This window comes from Nicotiana sylvestris, chromosome 11 (genome assembly GCF_000393655.2).
Source record: "Nicotiana sylvestris chromosome 11, ASM39365v2, whole genome shotgun sequence".
In the NCBI taxonomy this organism is placed as follows: domain Eukaryota; kingdom Viridiplantae; phylum Streptophyta; class Magnoliopsida; order Solanales; family Solanaceae; genus Nicotiana; species Nicotiana sylvestris.
This window is the reverse complement of record NC_091067.1, coordinates 157,548,175-157,564,660: the sequence shown is the minus strand read 5'-3', so window position 1 is coordinate 157,564,660 and position 16,486 is coordinate 157,548,175. Positions and strand designations below refer to the sequence as shown.

Here is a 16,486-nt window from a genome sequence, read left to right as displayed (position 1 = left end):
ATACATATACTTTGTGAGGGCCCCGCAATTTGTCCCTTTCATTTGGCGAGGCTCGTCTCATTTTTTTTTTATTATTATTATTTATTTATTATTTTATTTTTTTTATTTTTAAAGGGATGCCATTTTTACGCTTTTAACCATACTAAACCTTACAGCTTCTTTACAACTAAAATCTCATAACTTGTTAGAGGTTTAATAAAAGAGTTTTAGCGAATGAGTATTTCGGGATTAGTAATAACATGTACTAATAATAATTTTTTTGAATGAACTAAGCGAAGTAAAGGACGAACAAATTAACGTCAAACTTGTGTCATAGAACAACTAGTCAAACTTAATTAAACGTCATCAAATAAATAAGAATAACATAACATGAGAATGAACCAAAATGCAGACAATGAAACATAGGCAGAAAATTTCCATACCAATTTTTATATTGCATCTCAAACATTCAACGTAAGTTTATTTATCTAATACATCGAGGTTTACTAACCTTAGCACCTCGACCAACTCAGAGCGACAAACACGATTCCGACGGAACTTAAGCCGGACCTTTCTGAACGAAGAACAACGACAGAACCTCGGACAGCGCCTCGACGTACCGGACCTCGACGAACCAAAGACGACCTCGATGAAATAGAAAGCTTGGCCGAAAAACTGTTGCTGCTGCCGGATTTTTCGAGAGGTTAGCTGCTGCTGAATTTTCGACGCAGCAGGTTGGCGCAAGAAATGCAACAGGAAGGGGTCGTTTGGATGCGAAGAAGGAGGAGCTATGGAGTGTCGTTTGTGCAGTGACGACGCAGCAACAATGGTGGGTCGTTTGTGCAGTGACGACGGGGTGCGAGGATGGTTTGACGTGAGGAAGTGGAGGTTTCACGTTATGGCGTCGGGGGTGTGGTGACGAAAGGTTGCTGGGCTTCGAACGTTGGGGGGGGGGTGCGACTGGAGGTGGAGAAATCTGTTTGTGGTGGTGTTAGGGTGGTGTTTGACGATGATGGGGCTGCCGGGGAAGGTCGTTTGGTTTGGACGCTGCGAGGATGAGGGTCCTCGTGGGTTCTCGACGCTGGGGGGGGGGGCAGTAGGTTTTTCTGGGTTTTGCTCCAGGAGGAAGACGGAAGAACAGTAGTCGAAGAGCAGTTGGGAGGTTTGTAGATGGTTTGGGGTCTGTTTGGTGGTGACGGGGAGTGGTTGTTTCCGGCGAGAAGGAAGTGGGGAATGGAGTTTGTGGTCGTGAGGGTGTGGGGAAGGTGACGGGGTCCTCCTTTCACAGTAGGTTTTTTTGCTTCTTCTCCGTTTGAAGAAGAAGCGTGAACAGTAGTATATGTTTTCCAAAAATCTCCTAAAGTCCGTCGTCCCCTTCTGTTCCTTTCTTTCTTCTTTATGAAGAAGAAAAGGGAACAGTACCCCTTTTTCCCATTTTTTAAAAAGTCCCCCCATCCCTCAAAGTCTGTCCGTGTTTTGTAATGCTTTGCCCATGAAAATGAGCCCCACGCGTGGTGGGGTTCGAGGCATATGTCCCCCACGCGTGGTGGGGTTCCCCATGTGTTCTGGACACTGTTTATTATGGGCTAGGTCCGAAAATTAGGCCTAAAACCGGGTAGTTTAAACCCGAATATTATTCTTTTGCCCGGACCCGAGAAATAGGAACACGTTGTTTAACTAGTCCTATGTAAGCAAAATAACTACCAAAAATAAGACTAGTATTTAAACAAAACTATATCTTTTTAAATATTTTTCAAGGTTTAAAATAGCTACAAAATATTAATAAAACTATTTTTTTGTAATTTTCGTTTTTAAATATTAAGATAAAATATGAGGTAATATTTTTGTATTTTTCAAAGTTAAAAAATGACTATAAAACCTTAATAGAACTATATTTTTTTTGTAATTTTCGAAATTATATAAAATACCAAAATAAAGTGCAATTTTTGTATTTTTTCAAGTTTATGAGAGATACATAAACTAAAATTTATATATGTATTTTTTTTGAAATTTTCTTTTTGCAACGAAATAAAGTAAAAGGTTAAAATAGCTATACTAGACCCAATTTCACATATTCATGCTAAAAATGTGAAAATTCTCGGGGAGGGTCAAAAATCACGTGCTTACAACCTCTATGTTAGAGTAAGTGGGAGAATTATTGGAACATATAAATAATGTTAGTCACGTTCAATTCTATTAACACATATATATCAATAATATAAAGTGAAATGAAACAAGTATGTAATTTCTACTTTATGGCAAGAATAAAATGAAATAGTAGATTGTTAACATGATATAGCTCTATTTTCATTTCTTTTACCTTAATCGTTTTGTTTTCATTAATTATTTATTATTATAATTATTTCTCTAACTTATTCATCTTTTATGATAGTTTTCACTATGTCAAATTTATCAAAACTTGAATTTGTGGCACTTGACATCACCAGAAGGAACTATTTATCATGGGTTCTTGATGCTGAAATTCACCTTGACGCTAAAGGTCTTGGAAATACTATTATACAAGGAAATGAAGCATCAAATCAGGATAAAGCGAAGGACATGATTTTCCTTCGTCATCAACTACATGAAGGGTTAAAAACTGAATATTTAACCGTAAAAGATCCGCTTGAATTATAGATTAATTTGAAGGATCGATATGACCACCTAAAACTTACGGTATTACCGAAAGCTTGGTATGAGTGGATACATTTAAGGTTGCAAGACTTTAAAATCGTAAGTGAGTATAATTCTGTTATCTTTAAAGTAAGTTCTCTATTAAAATTATGTAGAGACACTATCACAGATGAGGACTTATTGGAAAAAATATTTTCTACTTTTCACGCTTCAAATGTGGTGCTACAACAACAATACCATGAAAAAGGTTTTAAGAAATATTTTGAGTTAATCACATGCCTACTTGTGGCTGAGCAGAAGAATACTCTATTAATAAAAAATCATGAAGCTCGTCCCACTGGGTCAGCTCCATTTCCGGAAGTGAATGTTGTAGCAACGTATGATAAGTTTGAAAGAAAACAAAATAATTACCATGGTCGTGGACATGGTCGTAAACGTGGATGTGGCAGGGGGCGAAACAATTATCGTCATTATGGTGGAAATAAATTGGAGAACAATAAGGGTTCTCAAATTAATCATTCAAAAGGTAAAGCTAGTATGTGTCACCGATGTGGTATGAGAGGTCATTGGGCACGCATTTGTCGTACGCCAGAACATTTTGTCAAACTTTATCAAGCCTCCCTCAAGAAAAAAGAAAATAATGTGGAGGCACACTTGACCTTTCAAAATAATGATGATGAAGCAGGTCCCTCAAATAAATATGATTCTAAGGCACATCTTGCATATAAAGATGATGATTTTGAAGGCCTAACAAATATTACTCATTTAGAAGTTGGAGACTTCTTTGAGGATATTGACTGAAGAACTAATCATCTTACTGGAGAATGAAGCTATAAAAGTTGTTATTTTTATGTTTGCAACTAGTTTATTTTTCTTGAGTGTATTTTCCTAATGCATCATGTGTTGCTAGTTTCTACATTCCTAATGTATTTCTTAATGTTTTTTTTCCGCTTGTCTTTCATATTTCTTATGATGTATTATTTGTTTTTTTTATGAAGAATATGAAAATTCCCCAGTCTTCAGTTGGACTCAAGATTAATAAAGATGATATATGTCTTCTGGATAGTGCTACAACACACACTATTTTAAAAGATAAGAGATATTTCTCTTATTTGGTAATGAAAGAAGCGAATGTTAATACAATATCCGGTAGTACAAGATTAATTGAAGGTTCTGGAAGAGCCAATTTATTACTACCAGGAGGAACAAATTTGGCTATTGATGAAGCACTATATTGTAGTAAATCTCAAAGAAACTTATTAAGTTTCAAAGATATTCGCCAAAATGGCTATCATATTGAGACTACAAATGATGAAAAGATTAAATATCTTTATATTACTACAATAATGTCCGGTAAGAAATATGTGCTTGAAATGTTACCTGCTCTTTCCTCCGGCTTATACTACACAAGTATTAGCAGGATTGAAACACATGCCATAGTAAACGAGAAGTTTACTAATCAAGACAATTTTATTATTTGGCATGACCGGTTGGTCCATCCTGGTTCTAATATGATGCGTAAAATAATTGAGAATTCACATGGACATGCAATGAAGAATCAGAAGATCTACCTTGAGATGTTTTACCTCTTCATCTTTGGCATCTTTTCACAAGGCTCAGGAGCAATAACCAGAAAACGAGAAAACAGAGATGATACATATGAATAGGTGGACCCTGGATCAAATAATACCGAAGCATCTCTACCGCAGATGGATATAATACCTGTGATTTCTGAGGCCAATGCATCTGGTCTGGCCGAAAGGGCAAAGAATCTAGCTGGAGCGCCGACTAGCTGGCCTCCACCAGACTGAGCAGTAGCTGGCTGACCTCTCCCTATCTGGCCTCCACCTCTAGGACGACCTCTACCACTCTGTCCCCCTCCTCTAGGCGGCTGGGCAACCGGTGCTAAAATCATAGGCTACTAACCCTACTGTACTACCTTGCCCCGAAGCCTGGGGCATGTCCTCTTCATATGACCTGGATCTCTACACTTGTAGCAACCTCTCAACAACACAACCTGCTGTCCGGAAGCCTGACCCTAATGTCCTGAATACCCACCGGAGGAACTCGGAATGGCTGGAGGACTGTATGAACTCTCTGGCATAGCACTGGAATAGGAACCAGAAGAACTCTGAGGACATGAATGTTCACTAGAAGAACCCTGAATAGCTGGCGGATGGTAGGAACTCTCTGGGATATCGTTGAAATAGGGGCGCGCTGGAGCACCTCGAGTAGGTGGTGGTGCTGAATATGGGGGCCTACTAGGCTGGCCCCTCCCAAACTGACCTATGCCCCTAGCCCGGGCACCTCTGAACTCTCCGGAGAATCGGGCCCTCTTGTCCTACTGCGCCTGCTCTCTACCTCTCAGACGATAACCCTCAATCCTCCGAGCAATCTCCACCACTAGCTGATATATAGTCCCCATCTCCACCTCTCGGGCCATGTTGGCCAGAATGCAACCCTGCAACAAACCTCCGCACCTTCTTTGCATCAGTAGGAAGTATCATCAGTGTATGGCGGTATAACTCAGAAAACCTCACCTCATAGTCGATCACGGACATCTGACCCTGCTCCAGCTGATCAAACTGGTACTGTAGCTCTTCCCTCTCAGAGGGTGGGATTACCTGTCGAGGAATAACTGTGTGAACTGACCCCAAGTGATAGGAGGAAAACCTGCTGGTCTACCAAGAACATACGACTACCACCACCTACGGACCCTGCCCTTCAGCTGGAAAGTAGTAAAGTTGATCCCATGCGACTCCTATATCCTTATGTTGTGCAGTCTATCCCTACACCTATCAATGAAGTCCTGGGAATCCTCATGACGCTCACCCCCGAAGACAGGAGGGTGAAGTCTAGTCCATCTATCTAACAACTTCTGTGGGCTACCATCCGCAGCTGGTTTGGGATCGGGCACCACTGCAGCAACTAGCTGAGCCCCATACGTGGGTAGTGCACCCTGAGTCTGATACACTACAGCTGCATGTCCAGGAGCCTGAGCAGTAGGAGTCCGTGCTCCCCCTCCTGCCTGTGATGTAGCTGGATCCGCTGGAAATAACCCAGCCTGAGTCATGGTGTCCATGAACCGTAGCATACGGCCCATGACCTCCTGAAATCTCGGTGCTGTCATGAAGTACGTCGGGGTGGTGCTACTGGGATAGCTCTGGGACGCCCTCATCCCCTACCTCGGGCCGATGCCCTCCCCCGGCCTCTACCTCGGCTTCTAGCAACGGGGGGAGCAGCTCCTCCTAGGTCTGGAATAGCTGTTGTGCGCATCCTCACCATCTGTGAGAGAATAAAAGAGGGGAAATTTAGTGTACTAACCACTGCACGATAGGGAATGAAGAAAGAGTAGCTTCCTAACACCCTATAGCCTCTCAAAGATAAATACAGACGTCTCCGTACCAATCCGCAAGACTCTACTAGGTTTGCCCATGACTCGTGAGACCTATATGAACCTAGTGCTCTTATACCATGTCGTCACGACCCAATTTTACCTCAGGTCGTGATGGCGCCCAACACCGTTGTCAGGCAAGCCAACACAGAAATACTAATAAGTTCCAGTTTTACTTTTTACAAAATAGTTACCAGAATCTCTAAGTTTGAATTTAAAATAAGCAATAATTAACATCGTACCATAATAGTCATACAATCCCAACATAAAATAGTCTACTAGTGTATGTGCCAAGACCTGGTGTCACAAGTATGTGGGCATCTAGTAGAATATACAAAAGAATAAATCTATCCTACTGTCTGAAATATAATAGACAACCAAAAGTAAAGAAAGACTCCATCGGGCTGCTGAACGACGTAGGAAAGGAGCAGCTCACCGTGGAATCTCGGGTCGGATCAAGAGTATGCACCAGCCTGGTAACCAGATGTACCTGCCTAAGATCATGTACAATTAAGTACAGAAGTATAGTATGAGTACATAAACATTATGTACCTAGTAAGTATCATGTCTAATCTCGAAGAAGTAGAGACGAGAGGTCGACTTGACACTTACTAGGGTCAAATAATATGAGAAGGCGTTATACTAAGCATGGATAGCACAAATGAATAACAACTTATAGCAAGAAGTAACAGGTCCTTTCCTAGATAATATCACAGTTAGCCATTTATATTTCAGGGCATATAAACAAGTTCAATCCACAACAATATACCGAGCGAGAAGCATACTCAAGTAGTGTCGAGGTCGTACGACCCGATCCAACATAAAAGTAAAGTGTGCACTGTTGGAGGGTCGAACGGCGCGAACCATAGATGCATCTATTACCCCACTCATGAATCATACAAGTGACGCGGTCAAATGTAATTAAGAACAACAAACAGACAAACAAGAATATATCAGGGGAGCAATTACCCACAGAAATGTCAACTCCTCTTTAAAAGATCAAGAAAGTGATGTTTCTCGTATTAATTTCATTCACCACATTCAACATGGTTTAAGCAATCCAAATTAACCATAAAGTCACAAGAATATCACATACAACATGCTTTTGGGTCCTAGACTACCCGGACTTAAGCATAATAGTGGCTACACACGGACTCTCGTCACCTAATGCGTACATAGCCCCCACATTTAGTGGCAAATTATTCAATTATTATACATATGGGGACAATTCCCTCTTACAAGGTTAGATAGGAGACTCACCTCGCTCCAAAGCGTACTTCTAATATCAAGAACGTGCTCAAACCCTCAATTTGGAGCCGAACGATCCAAAACTAATTAAACGAGGTAGGAACTAGTCAATACAAGCTCAAGAGTTCGCATTATAATTACTAAAGTAATTTTCCAACCTTAATCATAAGTTTCCTAAAATTTGACCTCGAACCCATGTGTCCGGATTCCAAAATTTTTCGAAAAAAGTTGTTCTTTATAACCTAAGGATCAATAATATATGATTTCTATTTCTTTCCATAACAAATTTCGTAGTAAAATCTAAGTTTTATCAAAACCTTAGGTTTTGCTCTAATCCCATGATTTTTCACTAATTTTTATGTGTTAATCTACCCAAAACCCAAGTATTAAACTCACATTAAGTAGAAATAACTTACCTCACAATGCTATGTTGAAATCCCCTATTTGAAAGCTCCCAAATCGCCCAACTGTAGAGATAAAATGAAATAAATGGCCTAAGTCCCATTTTTAAAAGTTGTGTCCAGGCCTCTGATGTCGCATTTACGACATCAGGTTCGCAAATGCGAACTCGCAATTGCGACAAAAGCTTCGCAATTGCGACAAAAGCTTCGCAATTGCGAACTGACCCTCCTTCTGCTTTGATCGCAATTGCGATCCTGGGGTCGCAAATGCGACGACTGCCCACCGCCTGCCTTCATCGCAAATACGATGGTTTCCTCGCAAATGCGAGATCCACAATTGCGAACAATACCTCGCATTTGCGAGACCTGCAACCTTTCACAAAAACACCAGAAAACGGGGGTGTTTTTCACCCCAACCCATGCCCGAAACTCACACGAGCCCTCGGAGCTCCATTCCGAATACCCACACAAGTCCAACAACCTTGTACAAACTTGCTCGAGCGATCGAATCGCCGAAATAACATCTAAAACTATGAATTCAACTCCAAAACGCATGAAATCCTTAAGAACACTCAAATTCCTATTTTTACAACCGGACGTCCGAATCACGTCAAATCAGTCCCGTTTCTTACCAAATTTTACAGACAAGACTTAAATATTATATTGGACCTGTACCGGGATCTGGAACCAACATACGGGCCCGATACTATCATGATCAAACATTATTAAATTCTTTAAATCCTTGGAATTTCAGTTTAAACAATTTTTAACAAAAATTCATTACTCGGGCTAGGGACCTCGGAATTCGATTCCGGGCATACGCCCAGGTCCCATATTTTCCTACGGACCCTTCGGGACCGTCAAAATACCAGTCCTGGTTCGTTTACTAAAAATGTTGACCAAAGACAAACTTAGCCTTTTAAGAAATCTTAGGGAATCAAGTGTGCCTATTTCAACCCAAACTCTTCCAAATCCTGAACCAACCATCCCCGCAAGTCGTAAATTAGTTAAAGCAAGCGCGGGAAGTCTTATTTAGAGGAACGGAGTTCTAAAAAGCGAAACGACTAGTCGAGTCGTTACACAATTCAACTAAGGAAAAGAAATTTATAAGGTAAGTTTAGTTATTTTTTCAATTTCTAAATATTAGGATTTGCAACAAACAAAGAAAGAAATTCTAGTTGTTTTTAAAGTTCTTAATATTAGGAAATAATAATTAAATTACAATTCCGACGTGAAATCTATTTTTAAAGGATAAAAAGAAGAACAACATTTCGCTAAGGCCCTTCGTGCTTTTAATATAGTATAGATTAGGAGCTTTGTTATGTAGCATAATAGCCTTAATTTATAGGTGGAAATACTTTTTTTTTATTCATTCGACAATCAAATACAAATTATTAAGTGTTAATAAATTCTATCATGTAGCAATAAATTAATATTGTTCAAAAAAATTTTTATTTGATTTATCCGTTAAACCGCCTGATAACCTCCCGATAATTGTTAATTCAATACAAATCCGTCTGTTATCTTTTTGGATGGCTAGCGGATCACAATATTTATAATCCGATAACCGATAAGCCGAACCGTTAAGCATAATTATCTGCCCAATCCGCCCGATAAGCACCCCTAATTACGACCGTTTTCAAACTAAAATGAGTTAGAATGCACTAGCGAGAAAGTATGGAAGAATTCCCTATCATAAAGATTGAAATACATGAATGCCAAAAAATGATTTCAGCTTCTCCCTATTAATATGCTCCTTTTGTTCCCATTTCTTCTAAAAATGTTAGTACAATACAAACGGAAGCCAATAACTTCCAGAAAATTGAAAAGTGAAATTTCTATCCAAAACAGCCAAAAAATGTACCAAAAAAAGCTATATATGGAAGCCTGCCTGTTTGTTAGCATTAGGTAATAGTTATACCAGAAATCACCACAAGAACATGAACCCTCCACAAAATGATGAAAGCGATTCCGGTCCCTCACTATGATCTTGCGTCCTGTGATTTTTGATACAAGCTTGGTGACAGCATGGCAATCTGGACAAACACGGAGATTCTTGACAATCTTGATTGTAGTTCCTGGCTGAGTACTAATTAGCCCACAAGCAATGGCTAGCCTTTCACTATGAACAACAAGCGATTTCTGCTTCTCAACTTCCCCAAGATTATGCAAGACTACATCAGTCTGTGGCATGTAACCATGAGCCTCGAGCCACTTGTTCATCTCCTCCAGCATTCTGTAAATTTCTTTGCTTTTGAGATGCTTCATGTCACCGGCAAGGAACTCGTGCACTTTATTATTGACCTCAATGGAGCTACAACCAGGTTCCTTGTCTACCCCGCTACTCTTCATCAATGCCCTGACCTTTGCCACACCATCCCAATCAGCAGCAGCAGCATATATATTGGATAGCAGAACATAAGTTCCTGAAGTAGCAAGATCCTGTTGCACCAGGAACTCCATAATTTTCTCTGCGAGCCTTATGTTCCCCTGAATCCTACAAGCAGTCAGTAATGTTCCCCATAAAATAGGATCGCAATCAATCTTCATACTTTTGACAAATTCATAAGCTTCTTCTAACTGTCCAGCTCGTCCAAGAAGATTCACCATGCAACCATAGTGCTCAATCTTTGGCTCAATTCGATACTTACATTTTGCTTATCGAGAAATGTAAAGTACAATTTTCTCTTACTTTACATTCTTTCCTCTCCTTCGCAAACAAAGCATGGATCTGAAACCAAGCATGAAACTATTAAACAATTAACCAACACTCTCCCAGCTGGCTTCTGAAGCAAGTCCAAGAAGAGATAAATCGTTATTTACATGATTTTCTCATTAACAGATGGAACATAAAGAGAAAAGCCACTAGTTTGATGTACAAAATAGAGTTTAACCAATACACAGTGTGGCGCAAGTTGCTTGCACTTAAAAACATTTGAGGAATGAATTGAACTGAAAACGTTGGAGGGGCATTGTTCAGACTTCAGAAGAATCAGATATGACTAATAGGACAAATATATCAACCTACAGAACTCAAAATAACATTAACAGCCAAACATGAAATAAAAAGAAGAAGTACAGAATAAAGAAGCCTCTTCATATTCAAATCAAATTTACAGAGCTACCAGAATTGACAAAATCAGTAACCAACTTCAGTTCTCCTGGCTTCTGTCATCGGAAAGCACCGTCTCTTTCGAAAAATTGAACTTGCTAGTTGCACCAAAGATATCAGCAAGTTGCAACATAGTCCTTTGACAGGCAGCACTTGTTGGCAAGACAGCATCTGGAAGGCAAGGGATGCATTCAGGGAGAAATTCTATCTTGTTGAAGGTTGGAGCGTAGAGTGCCAGCGCCGCCCGACAGAATATGAATCTGCATTATCCGGAGTGTTTTTTCCATTCAATTGTTTCGTTATGGACTCAAAGTTATGTTTCCGTAAGCAACAGAAAAGTATATGCGTATAACTCCTTTGAGAGATAAAAATTAGAATACTAGCCTACCAGGTTTACTCAACGTAACCCCCATATGTACCTAGCAAGACTGCGAATTATATGTAGGGAATATGACTACCTCTGTATTTTGTATCTGCTATATGCTTTATACCTTTTTACTATCTACACACAAATGCCTATCCGCGAACAGTTTTGTTTCCTCCCTTCTACTGCAAACTTCAGCTTTCTATGCAACTAGCCTTCCTACCCACAGAAATATCTGGTGTTATTTCTGACAGTAACACCAGATTTTTCTACGTTCCCACACGACACCTCAAATGACCATGTCCTTGTCACATTTTTGAGATACAACAGTAAACACTTAATCAAAATAAAAAAGAGTTCACATCTAACCCCAACACTCACCCCCAAAAAACCGAAAGAAATACAAGTTCAAATCAACTTAACTGATGCTCTGAACCAACATTTTTGGAACATAAAATTTGATGTACGAGTGATTCATCAGTTTCTCCAAGTGGAGTAATAGATTTTGCCCTTATACATGTTCCGATGTTAAATCAACTACTGCCAACAAGTAGCCTATGGATGCACACAGGGTACTTCAACGGAGATCATCTTTAATCTACTGTTCTTACATTAAAATCAAGATTTGAAACTGATTTGGAACGTTTATTGGACTGTGATAGCCATCTATGGATTTCTAATCTGAAAACATATTCAAGCTCCCATATTCAAGCAGTCGAGGGTTACTTCAAACTTGATTAATCACATGAATACTGAAGAAAATGTTGGGGAAGAGTAGCAACCGACCTTAAAATGAGCCTCCGTAAAAATGGATCTCCAAGAGTTTGAGACCAAACAGGATTAAGATTGTCTGATGCTGCCAGTAACAAACCCTTCTCATCTATATATATATATATATATATATATATATAAAGATAAAATAAAAAAGTGACTTAGACAACTCTCTGGCCAAGATCCTATTTATCCTTTTTTTGACTTTTCCCTTTTATTCTTTTCATTTTTTGTTAAAATTATTTAGTAATTGGAAATTGATCATTCTCTATCCTATTTATTACATCTCATTATAGTATTTATTTCAGTTACAAAAGACACCAATTAACGTCCAAATTTTCCAGTTTATTGGGTTTCTCACTATCATTGTTAAATAAGCAAATACCATGTTTTAATTGCAAAAAAAAAACAAAAGTTGCACCTTTTAATCCATTTAATTAGCCTCTCTTTATTCCTAATCGTTTCTCTCACCTGCAATCATGTTGAGTTATTTTTGTGTCTTAGTTGTTTCATATAATTTTTTTTTTATATAAAAATTATGAGACTAATCATTTAGTCATACTTTAATTCTTCATGCAACCACAAAGTGCAGGCAAATTTTTATGTAGAACATTTAAACAAGAAAGTTAGGTAAGAGGTCTTGCGTTAGACATTCTAAATGTATTCTGACATTATAAAACTATAATTATCTCATTCTATTTTTGTGTCTTTGTTTTCTATATATTTTTTTCTTATACATATCTTTGTAATTTGTTTTTGCATATATGTCTTATATATAAATAAAAATTTATGACTATTATCACGAGTAAATTTATTAGGCAAAATTAGTTTATGAATGTATTGAAGGAAAAAAGAAGATGACCTTGGCCAAGAAACTCATTTATCTTTTTTCTCTCTTTTTTTTGGGCTTTGCTTCCTCATTTTTTATATATCTTATTTTTAATTAATAGTCCAAAATTAATTCTTTAAATACAAAGTCAACTTTTTCCTCCTATGATTGTGTCTTTATTAAACATCTTAATATGCATTTATGCTCTTTCAAACTTCCCCTTCCCTATATTCCATTACTAAATTTTGTTGATTATGTCCATAACTCTCAAATATTATTTAATGTGTTAATTTATGGCACCATTTTGTATTCTCTCATATATGCCTATATAAATTCACTAGCTAGATCAAGAAACATAAATCAAAATTTGGTGAGAAAACTATAGTCTATTCAAGAATTAATAGAGTTTCTTTTAGCGGAAGCTTGTTTTGATGCTATGTCCAAGGAAGGTATGTGGCGCTAAAGCGGATCTTGATGAATGCATTAATATATTCAAAGTTCTCAATTCAGGTAAATCTTATGAATATTACTATTTTTTTAAAATAAAAAAAATCTTTCTGAAATTTTGAAGATCATGCAAGAAGTTTTATTGAAATGCCATGATAGCAAGATTAAGATGAGCTTTATGAATTTGAATTGCAGAATATTGACCAAAATTTCGGCACTCATCTTCAAATTTCTTTGACATAAGCAAGACTCATGTTGAGGATAAATTTTTTCAGTACCTACTTCGAGTATGCCATACTACACAGGGAGAGATATTAAGATTCATCGGCAGTTAAAATAGTTTGCTACCTAAATATTTGCGGATTGTCAGATCCTTTTTTTTTATTTATATATGTATAATATTTCTAAAATTAATGCACAAATACAATTTTGTTACTATGTACTTTTGTATTTAAAGTGCATATTGTTGTAATGTTTGCTGACGGTGGTTTTTTTTTTTTTATGTATATTTTTAAAGTTGATACACAAACACAATTTTGTTGTACTTTTGTATGAAAGTATAAATCGTTGTAATTTTAATACAACTATATTTTATTTCTATTCATATAACGAATGTTGTTAAAGTGAAATTAGTAATATAAAAAGTGTTGGAGCACGAGGGAAAAATATTTATGTTTGTGATTTAATCAATTTTTGCAATTAATTGCTTTATGTATATGCATGAAAATTTTATTCTCTTATCTCAAATATATTTACGAAGAAGATTAAGCATTTCATAATTTCATGTATTTGACAGCGCAAAGCGCGGATAAGTTGACTAATTTAATGATGAAGAAAGAAGTTTCTCAGCCTTACCATACATATCCTGAAAGCAAGAATACATACTTGAGAAAATCAAGCATGTATGAAAGAACAGATAAGATGAAGTTGAAGTTTAAGCTAACACACCACGTCAATGTCGGAAGCTGTGAAACCAAGCATCAAAATAAAAGCTTGTAAAGGAACTGTAATAAAGCCGGTGAATGAGCTTCCACTTGGCTGACGAGAATCCATAGCAGATATAGGCAGTGAAATTGTGGGAGAGAGTAGCATTGTCAACTGGTTCTCCCTTCTCTGACCCACTTAAAGCCTATTCACATTCATGCAAAAATAATATTATTCGTGCGACCTCAACAAAAGAAATATTATTCATGCGACTGGAATGAATAAAAGCAAAAGGCTCATTCCCTAAATAATTTAACCAATGATCAACATTAAACTAAAAACCAGTATTCTTAGACATTTACGTTAACTTCCAGGATTTCCCACATATGTTTTCTGTTGCATCTTAATTACTTCAGACTTATCTACTCGAAAGCATACAGGGATATCAAGAAACAATGAGATAGCTCCCACTAAGACAACAGAATGAGCTGATGAAGTATGTTTTGCAAAAGAAAGCATGCTGGAAAAAAGAAAAGTGCAACCTAAATATTGTCCTAGCTTGAAATGACACTAGGAGAAACTCTAATATACTATCAGAGATCAAGACTGATACTATATAACATCATCAAAATTTGTAGTCTATTTCACACATAGATAGGGCTTCTAGAACACCATTCAGCTGACGATTTTGGTTGAGCAAAATGTATTAACAACAAAACAATTGACCCCTGGAAATTAAGTTAAAAAATACGATAACTACGAAGATTAAGGTATCATAGTTTAAACTCCATGATGTTGAGGGGCACAAAGATAATAGCATAAATCAAGAAACAAAAACTTAAGGAAACTTACCCAGTAGCAAATGCAGAATAATACATCATAGTCACTCCTGGATTATATCATATTTCGAAAAGCCTATGTAGCCCGGTTATCTGAATACAAGCTGCAGTAGATATTCCAGTGTAATGATTCTCTTGCAACCAAAGAAAGTTTCAAAATATTCTCTCACCAGTCTGCTTATGTCTGCCAAACCACTACTAATAATCCACCTAATACTTTCTTTTAGTGACCGAAATCCGCTGTTTCAACTTCAAAATTCAGGGATAATGGACTCTTACCCTTCTCTACTTAAACAATCTTGTTCACTTGCAACAACCAGGTTTTGAAATCGTGAAGTGTGCTGACCATACATCCTGCACTATACTACCTTTGCCATTGTACCAAATCCCTGGGAACCCTATGTAGCACATTTAACAATTGTCAATCATGGTTGTCTTAAATTCCATATTGGAAGTATGCACCCAAATGGAGCCCCTCCTCTATTTTATGCAGGGGAGCTGCGTATCTGCAAACCAAACACCACCTAACTACCTCAAGGCACCCAAAATCATACATTAAGTTTTATTGTAACACCAAACAAGCTATTGTGATTGTCACGACCCTAAATCTGGACCCGATCATGATGACGCCTCTCGTGAAGACAAGGCCAGCCGATGTCACACCTCCTTTTTCCGCACCCGCGGGGGCGCAGGGGGAGTTTTTTCCAATTAAAGGACAATCGAAACGGGATTTGCTTATTTATTTCAGAGTCGCCACTTGGGAGATTTAGGGTGTCCCAAGTCACCAATTTTAATCCCGAATCGAGGAAAATAATGACTCTATATTATAGTCTGCGTACCAGAAATCCGGATAAGGAATTCTGTTAACCCGGGAGAAGGTGTTAGGCATTCCCGAGTTCCGTGGTTCTAGCACGGTCGCTCAATTGTTATATTCGGCTTGATTATCTGATTTTATACAAGTATGAACTTATGTGCAAATTTTAACTTTTAACCGCTTTATTATTATTGTTTTTACAAGAATGTGAACATCGCTTAAAACACGTCTTTGGACTGTGTCACATGAAATGCACCCACAATCCGGAACGCATTTTATTTGATGTTTTGAGATTTGGATTTGGGTCGCATGAAATGCACACCCGAGCTTAAGAAAATAAATTATTAAACACGCGCCTAAAGAGACTATCGCGTTATTATTTTGCGGAGGCCGTGAAATTCGCTAAACGACCCTCCTGAATTCAAGGTAATTTTAAACAAGTATTTACTGAGGGCCCCGCAATTCGTGTTTTTATTCGGCGAGACTCATCTCATTCTTATTTTTTAAAGGGATTTGCAACGTCATGGAAATGCATCTCGGGCCACGCCATAATCAATATACCCGTGATTAGAGACACATTTCGAGTCCGTTGAGATTTAGATTTGGGTCACATAAATGTGCACCCGAGTTTAGGAAAATTAAATTATTAAAGGCGCGCCTAAAGCAACTAGCGCATTATTATTTTGGGTAGGGCCGTGAAATTTGCTAACGGCCCGTCCCGGAATCTAAG

The 16,486-nt window shown here is 37.9% G+C and overlaps 1 protein-coding gene and 1 pseudogene across 1 annotated transcript; both read right to left on the bottom strand.

Annotated features, from left to right (window-relative positions):
- Positions 1–9,372: 9,372 nt before the first annotated feature.
- LOC104230684 (uncharacterized) overlaps positions 9,373–16,486 on the bottom strand; it is an 84,884-nt pseudogene continuing 77,770 nt past the window's right edge.
- Positions 9,388–10,266, bottom strand: LOC104230683 (pentatricopeptide repeat-containing protein ELI1, chloroplastic-like). Its single transcript, XM_009783546.2, has one exon. It carries the CDS (start codon positions 10,264–10,266, stop codon positions 9,388–9,390), a length of 879 nt encoding a protein of 292 aa, XP_009781848.1.